The sequence below is a fragment of the Salvia splendens genome, chromosome 2 (assembly GCF_004379255.2).
Source record: "Salvia splendens isolate huo1 chromosome 2, SspV2, whole genome shotgun sequence".
NCBI lineage: Eukaryota > Viridiplantae > Streptophyta > Magnoliopsida > Lamiales > Lamiaceae > Salvia > Salvia splendens.
Genome location: NC_056033.1, coordinates 7,037,898 through 7,050,266, shown reverse-complemented (window position 1 = coordinate 7,050,266; position 12,369 = coordinate 7,037,898). Strand labels below are relative to the sequence as shown.

General features: G+C 36.4%; 1 protein-coding gene across 1 annotated transcript; it reads left to right on the top strand.

The window, feature by feature from the left end:
• The first annotated feature begins 4,706 nt into the window (after window positions 1–4,706).
• On the top strand, window positions 4,707–11,603 carry LOC121772333 (beta-galactosidase 16-like). The gene is made up of 18 exons (XM_042169397.1): window positions 4,707–4,811; window positions 5,572–5,667; window positions 6,069–6,181; window positions 6,278–6,344; window positions 6,714–6,806; window positions 6,963–7,106; window positions 8,387–8,481; window positions 8,590–8,698; window positions 8,788–8,872; window positions 8,930–9,048; window positions 9,138–9,302; window positions 9,404–9,585; window positions 9,692–9,780; window positions 9,851–9,960; window positions 10,408–10,500; window positions 10,681–10,785; window positions 11,194–11,339; window positions 11,486–11,603. Exons 2-18 carry the CDS (start codon window positions 5,572–5,574, stop codon window positions 11,601–11,603), a joined length of 1,929 nt encoding a protein of 642 aa, XP_042025331.1. The 5' UTR covers window positions 4,707–4,811.
• Window positions 11,604–12,369: the final 766 nt, after the last annotated feature.

The window sequence follows — 12,369 nt, the reverse complement described above, 5'->3', positions numbered from 1 at the left end:
TGAAAAATAATACTTCCTCCCCTGTCCCACAAAAATATACATTCTTTATCTTTTAATTCGTCTCATAAGAATATGCATTTTCTAATAAGATGAGACACATTCTCTACTAACAATATTTTAATTACTTTTTCTCTCTACAATTCTCTTTACCAATTTGTATTAAAACTCGTGTCAAACCTAAAATGTATATTCTTTAATCTTTAGAGACGGAGGGAGATTTCAACAAATTGTCTGACTATTTAAACATCTTTCATTTCACTTAGTTTAACATTTTAGTTTTTATGTGCATCACGTCAATAAACTCAGACACGTGTTACGCCAAATTTTTTCACAATGGAACAATTGAGAACCTTTAACAGTCATGATATAATCAATCATTTCTGAAAATGCAGGAGTGATAAAAAAAATTGACCAAACATAGACAGTTTTCTAGCCATTTGTATTATTATTATTTAGTACTCCCTCTTCGGTTCTACAAGAGTATGTTCTACAAGAGTATGCATTTTTAGTTGGGTACAGATTTTAATGCACAATTGGTAAAGTAAGAGAGAGGTAAAAAGAAAAAGTAATTACTCCCTCTGTCCCTGAAGAGTATGTCATATTTCCTTTTTCATTAGTCCCTAAAGAGTATGAACATTCCATTTTGGAAACTCTCTTCTCTCTAATGAGGTGGGGCTCATTTTCCACTAACAATACTTATAAAACTTTATGTATCGACATCTCTCTTACTTTAATACCAATAATACATTAAAACTCACCGAACCCAAAGTTCATACTCTTTGGGGACGGATGGAGTATTAGTGTAGAATAGGTCACACCTCATTAGAGAGAAAAAAAAGTTTTCAAATTTAGAAAGTGCATACTCTTATGAAACGGACTAAAAAAGAAATAGTGCATATACTTTTTGGACCGAGGAAGTATTATTTATTACTCTCTTCGTCCCACAAGAATATGCACTCATTCCTTTTTAGTCCGTCCCACAAGAATATGCACTTTCTAATTTTGGAAAGTCTTTTCTCTCTAATAAGATGAGACTTATTCTTCATTAACAATACTTTAATTACCTTTTCTCTCTACATCTCCCTTACTCTATCAATTTTACATTAAAATCAATGTCGTCCCAAAAATGCATATTATTTGGGGACGGAAGGAGTATTATAATAATAATACTAATAATAACTATTACTTATTGTTGGAATACGACACTACATTCAGCCATCCACATCCGTGTCTCAATACCGCCTCCTAACCGTCTCATCCCTTCACTATTCATGGGTCTCACTGTACTTTTTACCCCATCTTTTAACTAAGAGACAACACATGCATTAATCCATCTCTTAACCATCTCATCCCTTAACTATTCATTCAATTTCATTTTTTATTTTTATTTCTAACAAATTCAATTAATATTTCAGTGAAATATTAAATTAATACTAACAATTCATAAAATCATTAAAAATCACGAAAATTACAACATCCGAAAATACGAAAAATACATAATTGAAATCATAATATCACAATTTATAGAAATCTGCATAATCATGGAAAGTGATGCGGTGATCGTCTAACGGTTGCCAAATTTCTGAAGTACATTTCTGCAGCGTCGTGAGACTGGGACGACCAGTAGCGTCGAACCCTTCTTGGAAGTACTCTTTCCGGGCCGTCAATGTATTGCGATATGCAGAAATAACTCCCGCCGCATGCGGAAACGACGAGGAAGTAGATATCTCCCCATACCGGGTTCTCACAAAAGTAATCTTGTACTAACTTTGCGGCGGCTTCCTCCCGGTCACGATGTATGTATTTTCGGGGTCGCTTTTGATGTGCCGCGGCGGCCTCCTCCTCCCTACGTCGCTCTTCTTCTAGCGATTCTTCCATTATTCGACGCATTTGCTCAAATGGATCCATGAATGAATTAAATTTGGGAGAAGAATTGGAGAGGAAAAAGAGATGATATGATAGTGATGAGAAGAAAAAAAGATGAGGGATAATGTGTTTGTGTGTAAAATGAAAGAGCAGGAGTATTTATAGAATATAAACAGAAAAAATGGATTTTTTTTACCGTTTAAAAACGGTAATATTACCGTTGAAATTTTTAAAAATTTTAATTTTTTTTGCGAAAAATCAATTTTTTTTTAAAAAATATTTATTGCGTCAGCAATGACGACGCCCACTCGCGGGGCGGCGAGTGGGCGTCACGCCCCGTGCCAGAGCTCGCCACGTGGCACTGGCGCGCAGCGAGATGGCCCGCCGACCCTCCCTCTCCCACGAGCTAAGCGACGAGACCGAAGACCTGCAGCGGCATCCCATTGCTGTCTCGTCTCTCCGAGACAGCAACGGGACGCCGCTGTGAGTGCCCTTATGCATTTGATCGTCCTGTAGATATCACCGATTACATTTAGTGCTAGTATTATTTTTCTCTCTCCACCTAACACCCAAAAATAACATCTCTTAAAATTTCGTGTTGATTATCTAAATATATCATTTATGATATGACGAAAAGAGTATATTAGGCCATCCGCAATGGGGCTGACGATGGCACGCCCGATGGCGCGCATCGTCCGCGCCTGCCATCGTCCGCCCCATTGCGGATGCGTGACATAGGCCGCGGACGATCGTCGCGCCCTATACTAAGGGCGCGTAGTATAGCGCGGACGATGTCCACCGTCCGCCCCATTGCGGCCTACGCGGACGATAGGCCATCGTCCGCGCCATCGTCCGGCCCACTGTGGGCTACGCGGACGATCGACGCGGACGATGGCACGCAGTTTCGTTTTTTTATAAATAGAGTTCATTTGTAATTTCATTTCACGATTTCACTTTCGAAACTTATTACATTTACATAATTACTACGAAATGGATTCAAGTCCCAATAGTCCTATGTTTAGCGGAGAGACGCGTTGGCCGGGTACAGAACCCGACGAATATCGTTCGTTCGACGCCGACACCCAGTATGATCCCGATTTCAGTACGGAATTGTACGGGTTGTCTGACATGGAGCCGTCTCCAAACCGACCAAGCGCTCCCTCCCGCCGTGACGCCGCAGCGGCCGATCTCGAAATCGCCACGACCGCTTCCGCCCCAGCCAAAAAGAAGCGGAACCGGCAGCGGGCGCAGAAGTTGCCGCCTCCCGGAAATTGCGATGAGTACGCCCCCGGCCGTATGAACTACACCGACGACGAAGCCCTCATTTTGGCCCGGTGTTGGGTAGATATATCGGAAGCGCAGGGCGCGTACTGGGAGCGCATCGCCGGCCTCTACAATGAGGCCAAGCCGCCGACCGCGTACAAGCGCAAACGTGAGCAACTCCGCAAGCACTGGGATCAAGTGAAGAAGCAAGTGAAATTGTACGCGGCGGAGTTCGAGAAGTTCACGCGGGCACAGGGGAGCGGCGAGAGCTTGAGCGACGTGCGCGCTAAAGCGCTGTTGTCGTACCGGTCGATGTACGGCGACTTCAAGCACGAGGCCATCTGGGCGCTCTTGAGGGACAAACAGAAGTTCCAAGGTGGAATTCTGCATACTGGTGCGCCGAGGAGGACGAAGACCACCGAAGCTGGTGATTACACGAGCAGCGGCAGCGGCAATCACCCGGTTGACCTCAACCGGACGTACGTGGATGAAGGGAGTTCCGGCACACCGGTGTCCTCCCGGCGTCCGCCCGGCGTCAAGGCTGCGAAGGCCAAGGGGAAGGCGGCCGCGACCTCATCCTCGACCGCTGCAAACCCATCTCCGTTCCCGGAAACGCTCCCGACCCAGACGGCTACCGCTTTTGAGTCGTTGGCAACAGCGTCGATGGCGAGGACGTTATTGCAGCCGCACAAGGCCCTCAAGAAGTGTACCGACCCCGACGAAGCCGAATATCTCCGGGCGTTAATCGATGAGCTGCGTCGGAAGTTGGGAATTGCACCGACTTAGTTGTTTTTTTTTGTAAGTTGAATGGTGTAACTTTTTTTTATTAATGCGTCGCCATTTGTTATTTAGACGTTTTTTATTTACTCGTTACTTGTTATTTGAAAACATTTAAATTAATTAAACAAAACAATAAAATGATGATGTGGCGCCATAAGGTGCTCCACTGCAGGTGGGGGAAGGAGGATAAAACTGATGACGTGGCGCCTTAGGGCGCCCCACTGTGATGCCCTTATAAAATGATATAGTGGGGTCAACTTATCATGATAGTGTGTGTAAAAGATGTTGCACACTTGCACCAGATGATCTCTAATATTTAATCGCAATGATAAATAAAATATTGTGAAATGGTATAAATCTGCGAAACAGAATCACAATATAATATAGTAAAATGCCATTTTCTGGTTGCATAAACAAAACCAAATGCAACGCGTGATTAATTAATTGAGTGTACAGAGTGGTTACAATTGGATTGCAAGTCCTATACACGTTCTACAACCATTTAATATAATTTTCTCTCAAAACAAAAGAAAGCATTTTCAATGTATTGGTGACATTTTTTAATAAATGCAAGATTTTCGGCATCACCCTATATATTTACTCCATCTATCTATAATCTATAGTATGACTTACCTTCTCCTTGAATCCTGTTTTGACTTGATGTGTTTTCTTATGCTATAATTAACCAACTTGGCTTCGTGCATAATCTGCGTGATAGTATAATTTGTAGAGAGATGATGGTGGGGTGGGCGTTGGTGTTGGTGTTGGTGCTGGCCATGGCGGCGGCGGCGGTGGCAGGTGGTGGTGGCGAAGTGAGGTATGATGGAAGGTCGCTCATCATCAATGGCCAGCGGAAGCTTCTCTTTTCTGGCTCTATTCATTATCCAAGAAGCACTCCCGATGTATAATCTCTTTCCCTCATATGCATAGTTGCATAGTTACATATGTAATCAATTGCAAACTGCATTTTTACTACAAACTGCATTTTTACTACAAACTGCTAACTAAATCTTATCCATTAGATTTTTAGATTTGATGTACAAATAATATTAATCAAGATTAAAAAGTATAATGTCAAATTGACATTTGTATGCAGCAAGTTGACATTCATATGTTTTAGTCCTGATATTCATATGTTTTAGTTTCAATTTTGTTGACATTATTTATCATCTATTAGACATCAGATTTGGAAATCTAATGGATGTAACTTAGTTTGCCGTTTGTAATAAAGATGCAGTTTGCAGTGTAGTGCTATATCACTTGAAAACAAAATCAAGTTTTTTTATAATACTAAGTACTACTCCACCTATCATGCCATAATCAAAGCAATGGTATATTATGTAAAAATGATATTCCATCCGTCTACGAAAAATAGTCATATTTGTAGACGACACGAGTTTAAATGAGAAATTGATAAAGTAAAAGAGATGAGAGAAAAATTAGGTAAAGTAAGAGAAAGAAAGAAAAAAAAGAGAGAGTAAGAGAGAGAGGAGATAAAGTGATTAAAATATGAGAGAGTTTCTATTTTTATGATGAGACTATTTTTCATGGAAATCCTAAAATGATAAAATGACACTAGTTTTTCATAGATAGAAGGACTAATATGATGCATAAAAATAGTCATATTTTTCTATACTATCCACTTATACGGATTTTAAACAGATGTGGCCATCTTTAATATCTAAAGCTAAAGAAGGAGGACTACATGCCATTGACACTTATGCATTTTGGAATCTACACGAGCCACGGCCAGGACAAGTACGACTATTGACTCATTTTCTAGTAACAATAATTTAATCAAAAATTTTTCCATTTCTCTCTTAGTTTAACAATGGTGCATTAAAACTCGTGTACAACCAAGAGTACATACTCTTTAGGACGGAGAGCGTATGTATAGTGATTTTATTCTTAGGAGATTTGTGCATATATATTTATATATACTCCCTTGTCCTAATAAAGAGAGTAAAATGAGATAGATGAAAAGGTACAAATGGTATTATTTTCAATTTAGAAAATTTAAAAAGAAACATATTTCATTTTTAACAGAAAGAGTATATCACTTGCTTTTTAGTACTGTTCTACATCTACTTTATATCTCAACATTACAAACAACTTACACATTATATTTGGTTAATGTACTAATTTTATGGAAATTTCAGTATGACTTCAGCGGAAGAAGCGATATAGCGAGATTTATGAAGGAAGTTCAATCTCAAGGCCTTTATGTCTGCCTAAGGATTGGGCCTTTCATAGAGGCCGAATGGTCTTATGGGTAACTAACCATATACTGACTCGAAATTCCGACATATTAGTTCAAGATTAATGGGCATTGCATCGTAACTCATCTTTAGTAATTTGCGTGCTATAGAGGCCTTCCTTTTTGGCTCCATGACATCCCCGGGATGGTATTTCGTTCCGATAACGAACCATTTAAGGTATGTACTCCCTCCGTCCCACATAATTTGGGACACTTTGACCGGGCACGGGTTTTAAGAAATGTAATAAAAAGTTAGTTGAAAAAGTTAGTGGAATATGAGTCCTACTTTTATATATTAATTTTATAATTAAATGTGAGTAGGAATGAGTTAGTGGAATGTGGGGTCCACTACCAAAAATGGTAAAAGTGAAATGGGTCAAATTATGTGGGACGTCCCGAAATGGAAAACTGGGTCAAATTATGTGGGACGGAGGGAGTATCTTTTTTTCAATTCTTGGTAGTTGAGAAAGAGGTGTTACACTATCTTGTTAGTTAAATCGAAAAATGTAAATAAAATAATATTCCTATTTCACTCTTGACGCAACAGATTCACATGCTAAATTTTACGACAAAGATAGTGAATATGATGAAATCTGAGAATTTATTTGCGTCACAAGGAGGACCTATCATACTATCTCAGGTACAATTTTTCTCTCAATTTCTCTCTTTTTTTTCAATTATATTAGGCATTGAACATAAATAATTGCACCATAGATTATAAAGACACTTGTCTAATATATCGTTGTATTGAGTAATTGGATCATAGTCTATTATAATAAAAATGATATGAATTCAGATCGAAAATGAATATCAAAATGTGGAAAAGGTTTTTGGCAACAAAGGGCCGCCTTATGTCCGTTGGGCCGCGGAGATGGCTGTGGGCCTCAAGACCGGCGTGCCATGGGTTATGTGCAAGCAAGATGATGCTCCGGATCCCGTGGTAAAGTCCATTTCTCAATATCCTAATTGATGTTTGATTTTTCAAAATATTGGAGTAATTCATAATACGAGAAATTGCAAATTACTCCTTCCGTCTATGAAATATTGTTCACTTTTATCATTTTGGTCCGTCCATGAAATGATGTTCACTTTGCTTTTTCCCATTTTTGTTAAATGGAGCTCACTTTCCACTAATTCATTATACTCACGTTCTATTATAAAACTACTAATAATGGAACCCACATTTCACTAATTTTTTCCACTCATTTTTCTTCACATTTCTTAAAACCCGCGCAGAGTTAAATGTAGATAACATTTCGCGGGCGGAGGGATAGTCATCTCTAACCCATTTATGCCATCTCCAAACCATTTCTCAATGTCTCGTGGGCCTCAAGATTGTTGTACCTTAGGCCATCTCCAACATTTACACAAAACTCAAACCCATTTGCGACTATATGTCACACACAAAAAATAATTTACTCTAACCATTTACACCAAACTCAAATTTTGTGGAGTACAATTTTTGAGAATATGTCTTGCACAACTTTTGTAGTAGACCCATATTTGGTGTATAGAAAAATGCAAAAATGAGTTTGAATTTGCAGTGTAATTAGAAAAAAATTTTATACTAAAAATGAGATTTAGCGTATGATTGAAGATGACTTTAGTATTACGCATTGAGCATGAACACTTGACACATAGTTGTGCTGTTTGTTTCTATAATTTGATCGAATCCAATAAGTGATTATAATACTCCTTCTGTCCCATAAAAATATGGGTGGATGAGATGACATGAAAATTAAGATAAAATTGGTAAAGTAGGAGAGAGGAGGAGAATGATATGATAAAGTAAGAGAGATGAGGAGAATGATAGTTAAAGTAGAGTTAGTGGACAGTGTGACCTACATTATTAAATTGATATAACTTTTCAAAAATAGAATACACATATTTTTGTGGGACGGACGAAAATAAAAAGTGCATATATTTTTATGGGACGGAGTAAGTATTTTCAACATACACATATGTGCCAATCTGATATACAAACAAATCCCGATACAAGTTTAATCAAAGAATATTAGATAAATATTCCTGATTGACAATGCACATTATATGTATGACAAGAAGCATAGTTCTAAACTGTGTTATGAATTTCCAAATTTAGCTATTACTAGTACTATCTGTATAGTATGGAGTATATTAACTTATTAAAATGTAACATGAACTAATTAAAGCTTAGTGAATATCTTAATCTAGTCTATAAATCTTTCATTACATCTACAGATTAATGCCTGCAACGGGTTGACATGTGGAGAGACATTTGTCGGACCAAATTCACCAAATAAGCCAGCAATTTGGACTGAAAACTGGACACATTTGTAAGATATCAAATATTACACTATTATTCTACTACTACTACTACTATTTTAGTGTTATAAATTATATGGATCCATGATATGTATAAACCACATTTTGTTACAATGAAGCTATGATGTGTACGGTAATACCACCAAAATCAGACGGGCTGAAGACATTGCATACCACGTTGCTCTATTCATAGTCAAAATGAACGGAAGCTACATAAATTATTACATGGTATGTTCGAATTTCCAACCATTTTGACACTACTATTAGTATTACCAATTGTATTTTCGACTACATTACATGGTTGTTTGACTTTCTAGTATCACGGGGGAACCAATTTCGGAAGGAACGCTGCGGCATTCGACATAACTAGTTATTATGATCCAGCTCCACTAGACGAATATGGTAACTAACTAACATAACTAACTTTTTTGCATCTAATTAACTTTTCGAAATTCATAGGTTTAATCAGACAACCAAAATGGGGACATCTGAAGGAGCTTCATGCAGTGGTTAATCTATGTTCAGACACCCTACTGCATGGAACTCAAATAAACATCTCTCTGGGTACACTGCAACAAGTAAATTCTTCGACTATCGAATAAAAAGTTGTTTTTATTTTGAGAACGGCGAACTCGTAAATTTATTTATTTTTTTAAAAATTTAACAGGCCTATGTATACAAGGGAGTAAAAAACGAATGTGCAGCATTTCTTGTGAACACAGATGGTGCAAAGGAAGCAACCGTCCAATTTCAGAATCAAACATATATAATTCCTCGAAAATCAATTAGCATATTGCCAGACTGCAAAACAGATGCATTCAACACAGCAAAGGTAACACATTAAATTCTAAACATCAATGTGTGATTGCTTATACTCTGACATTGATTAAATTGAGATCGTCTGACCATCTTATCCTTTAAATTCTTGAATAGGTGAGCAGTAAAGGAAGCACGAGAACAATGACACCAATTGTGAAGTTGGATTCAAAAGAGATGTGGGAAGAAGTGGATGAAGCTATTGCAGCGTTTGGTAATACCTCTTGGAAATCAAATAGTTTGCTAGAGCAAATGAACACCACCAAAGATACATCTGATTATCTATGGTACACTGCTAGGTAAAAAATCAAGATTATTTCATCTAACCTATTATGATTGTCATATATTCAACAATTAAACTGGATGACTCGAAAATTTGACCTATTTTTCTATTACTATATGCAGTTATGAGCAATCTGAGGAACAGTCTACTATGATAAGAGTGAATTCTCGAGGTCATGTGTTGCGTGCATTCGTCAATGGAGAATTTATTGGTGAGATAACATGTACTTTATTGTTATAAATCTTTATATATATTAGAACAATAATATTGTTTTTATTTAGGCTCGGGACATGGGACTTTCACAAATCAAAGATTCATTTTGGAGAAGAATGCTCCTTTGAAAAGAGGAGTAAACGACATTTCGTTGCTAAGCATAATGGTCGGCTTACCGGTAAATTGACTAAATCATTTGAATTTCGTAGGCAGTAGGCATGGGTTGGCGCAATATAGGATTCGTTTCAATCCCCCAAAGCTGTTGGACTAATGTAGTTTAGGGTTATGAGTTTAGGGTTATTACGTGCTGCCTTCGCTATTTATTTCAATTTGAGATTGTCATTGAGACCATATCATACTTCATTACTCGTCTTTTCTTTCTGTCCTTGTTTCGGTGGACTTTGACCTTATTTGTCCTTGAGCATTTTGGAGTTGCTTAGATGTTGTTTTAGGCGTTGTTCTCCTCCACGTTTTGCGGTTCAAGTGTTTCATTTATTAAAATAATTGATTAGAATTTTATTGTCTAAAGGTTGTTATCCAAGTTTATTTGACATCTTTTTTGGGTAAAAGTTATTATTTTTTTCATTAGTAAATTTGTAATAGTGAAAAATCAATGGTACTATAGGATTCAGGGGCGCATATGGAGCGTATAGCAGCAGGATTGGAGAAGGTGAGAATAGGAGAAAAAGACTTATCTAACCTTTCATGGGGATATCAGGTATGTATAAATTCGTGTGAGATCGTCTCATTTTGAGATGGATCAAGATCAAAATCTATACTTTATTGCACCCAAAGTCTTGTTATGATCATCCTCTAATTTACGACATTACCCGCTCCAAAATTGCTTAAATGCTTTCATGAAATTTGACTATTTTATTGGATTTATTGAAATGAAAAGGTTGGGTTAAATGGAGAAAATATGCAACTTTACACAGAAGATGGATCACAAAAAGCAAAATGGAACAAATTTCCCTCATCTTCTCGGCCACTTAAATGGTACAAGGTATGTAAGTATTAATATCAGCAATGATATGAGAGCATATTGTCGAAATAATCATGAAATTTAGATTTATTTATAATTATTCTTGATTATTTTTTGGTAAGACTATACGATTTGTTAGCCGAAATATCATGTGTGGATATCACTATCGACGAAAACGATGTCTTTTTCATAAATGAAGCGCGCTGTTTGGTTAAAAATATCAACGGTATATTACACGTCAGCATCCGGATTTTTCACCGTGAGATGATTGGAACAAATCGAAACTTTATGATTTTTCTTGCTGATTTTTAAAGTTGCAGGACAAAATAAAATTTTACTGAACTTCGCAATATTTCTTGATAGTTTGCCCTATAATTTATTCCAACAATATAAGTAATTAATTTTTTTAATTGCGTTTTCTTTTCTTAGTCAAAATTTGATGCACCCAAAGGCAATGATCCAGTTGCACTAAATTTGGGGTCAATGGGGAAAGGGCAAGTTTGGATCAATGGTGAAAGCATCGGTCGATATTGGATCTCATTTCTCAACCCTCAAGGTTCTCCTTCACAAAGATGGTAATCGAAATGTTTTTGTAGCTATTTTTTTTCTGAACTGCTACCCTATTGTTGTTATTCGTCATGTTTTTAACTTGATTTTTTAGAAATTAGCGAAATTTCTTGATGGTCAATTGTTATAATTTATATACATGTGTATTTTGCAGGTATCACATACCAAGAGCATTCTTGAAGGCCAGATATAACTTGTTAGTGATGTTTGAAGAAGAAGGGGGCAATCCTCTAGGCATATCAGTAGATACTGTTTCAGTAGCAGTAGCATAATTAATCATTTCTTTTCAATCTTCATTTAATTTGTTTTGTTTTGTTTTGTTTCACCACAATATAAGTATCATAATTTTGTGATATCTATGTAACTAAATTTTCTACATCTGAAACTATCACAATTGTTTTTGACATTTATACAACAAATGAAATGGCTTAAACATCAGACCTGTTTTGTGAGCCACATCAAAATATTTGATTATTAAAATTCTAAAAATTGAAGATTACACATTCATCAAAAAATTCAAAATGTATGTATAGTTATTTTTTTTAGCATTGTCATCTAACTAATTGATAATGATTAAAATCGATTTTCTTGTGTTAATTACATCTTAACTTAAAAATCATGAAACGAAAATAAATATAATAATTTATAATAAAAGACAAAAATTACTTAATAATCATTCTCATTCACATATCCATCTATGATCTATCATAGTGAAGAAGAAAATCTCCATTCTTAAAGTTAAACCATTTTAGTAACAAATCAAAATCAATAAAAAAATTAAATCTAATTAATCATAAAATCCCAAGCAAATTAACAACAAAATGCAGACATAGAATATATATTATATTCTACTATATATATTCTATGGTAATATTAATACCATTACCACGAGATCAATTTATGTAATTATATAAAGATTGCTTAATTAAAATTGGATCCGTAGCACCCCTTATTTGATTGATTTCCAATAAAGTGTTAATACCATTACCACGAGATCAATTTATGTAATTATATAAAGGGGAATATTTAATAATTTTG

Excerpts from the sequence above, each read along its gene's own strand:
- LOC121772333 (XM_042169397.1), top strand. The coding sequence starts at position 5,572 with ATGTGGCCATCTTTAATATCTAAAGCTAAAGAAGGAGGACTACATGCC. Across the intron at positions 6,807-6,962 it reads GACCTATCATACTATCTCAG|ATCGAAAATGAATATCAAAA; the intron begins GTACAATTTTTC and ends ATATGAATTCAG. Across the intron at positions 9,303-9,403 it reads ATGCATTCAACACAGCAAAG|GTGAGCAGTAAAGGAAGCAC; the intron begins GTAACACATTAA and ends ATTCTTGAATAG.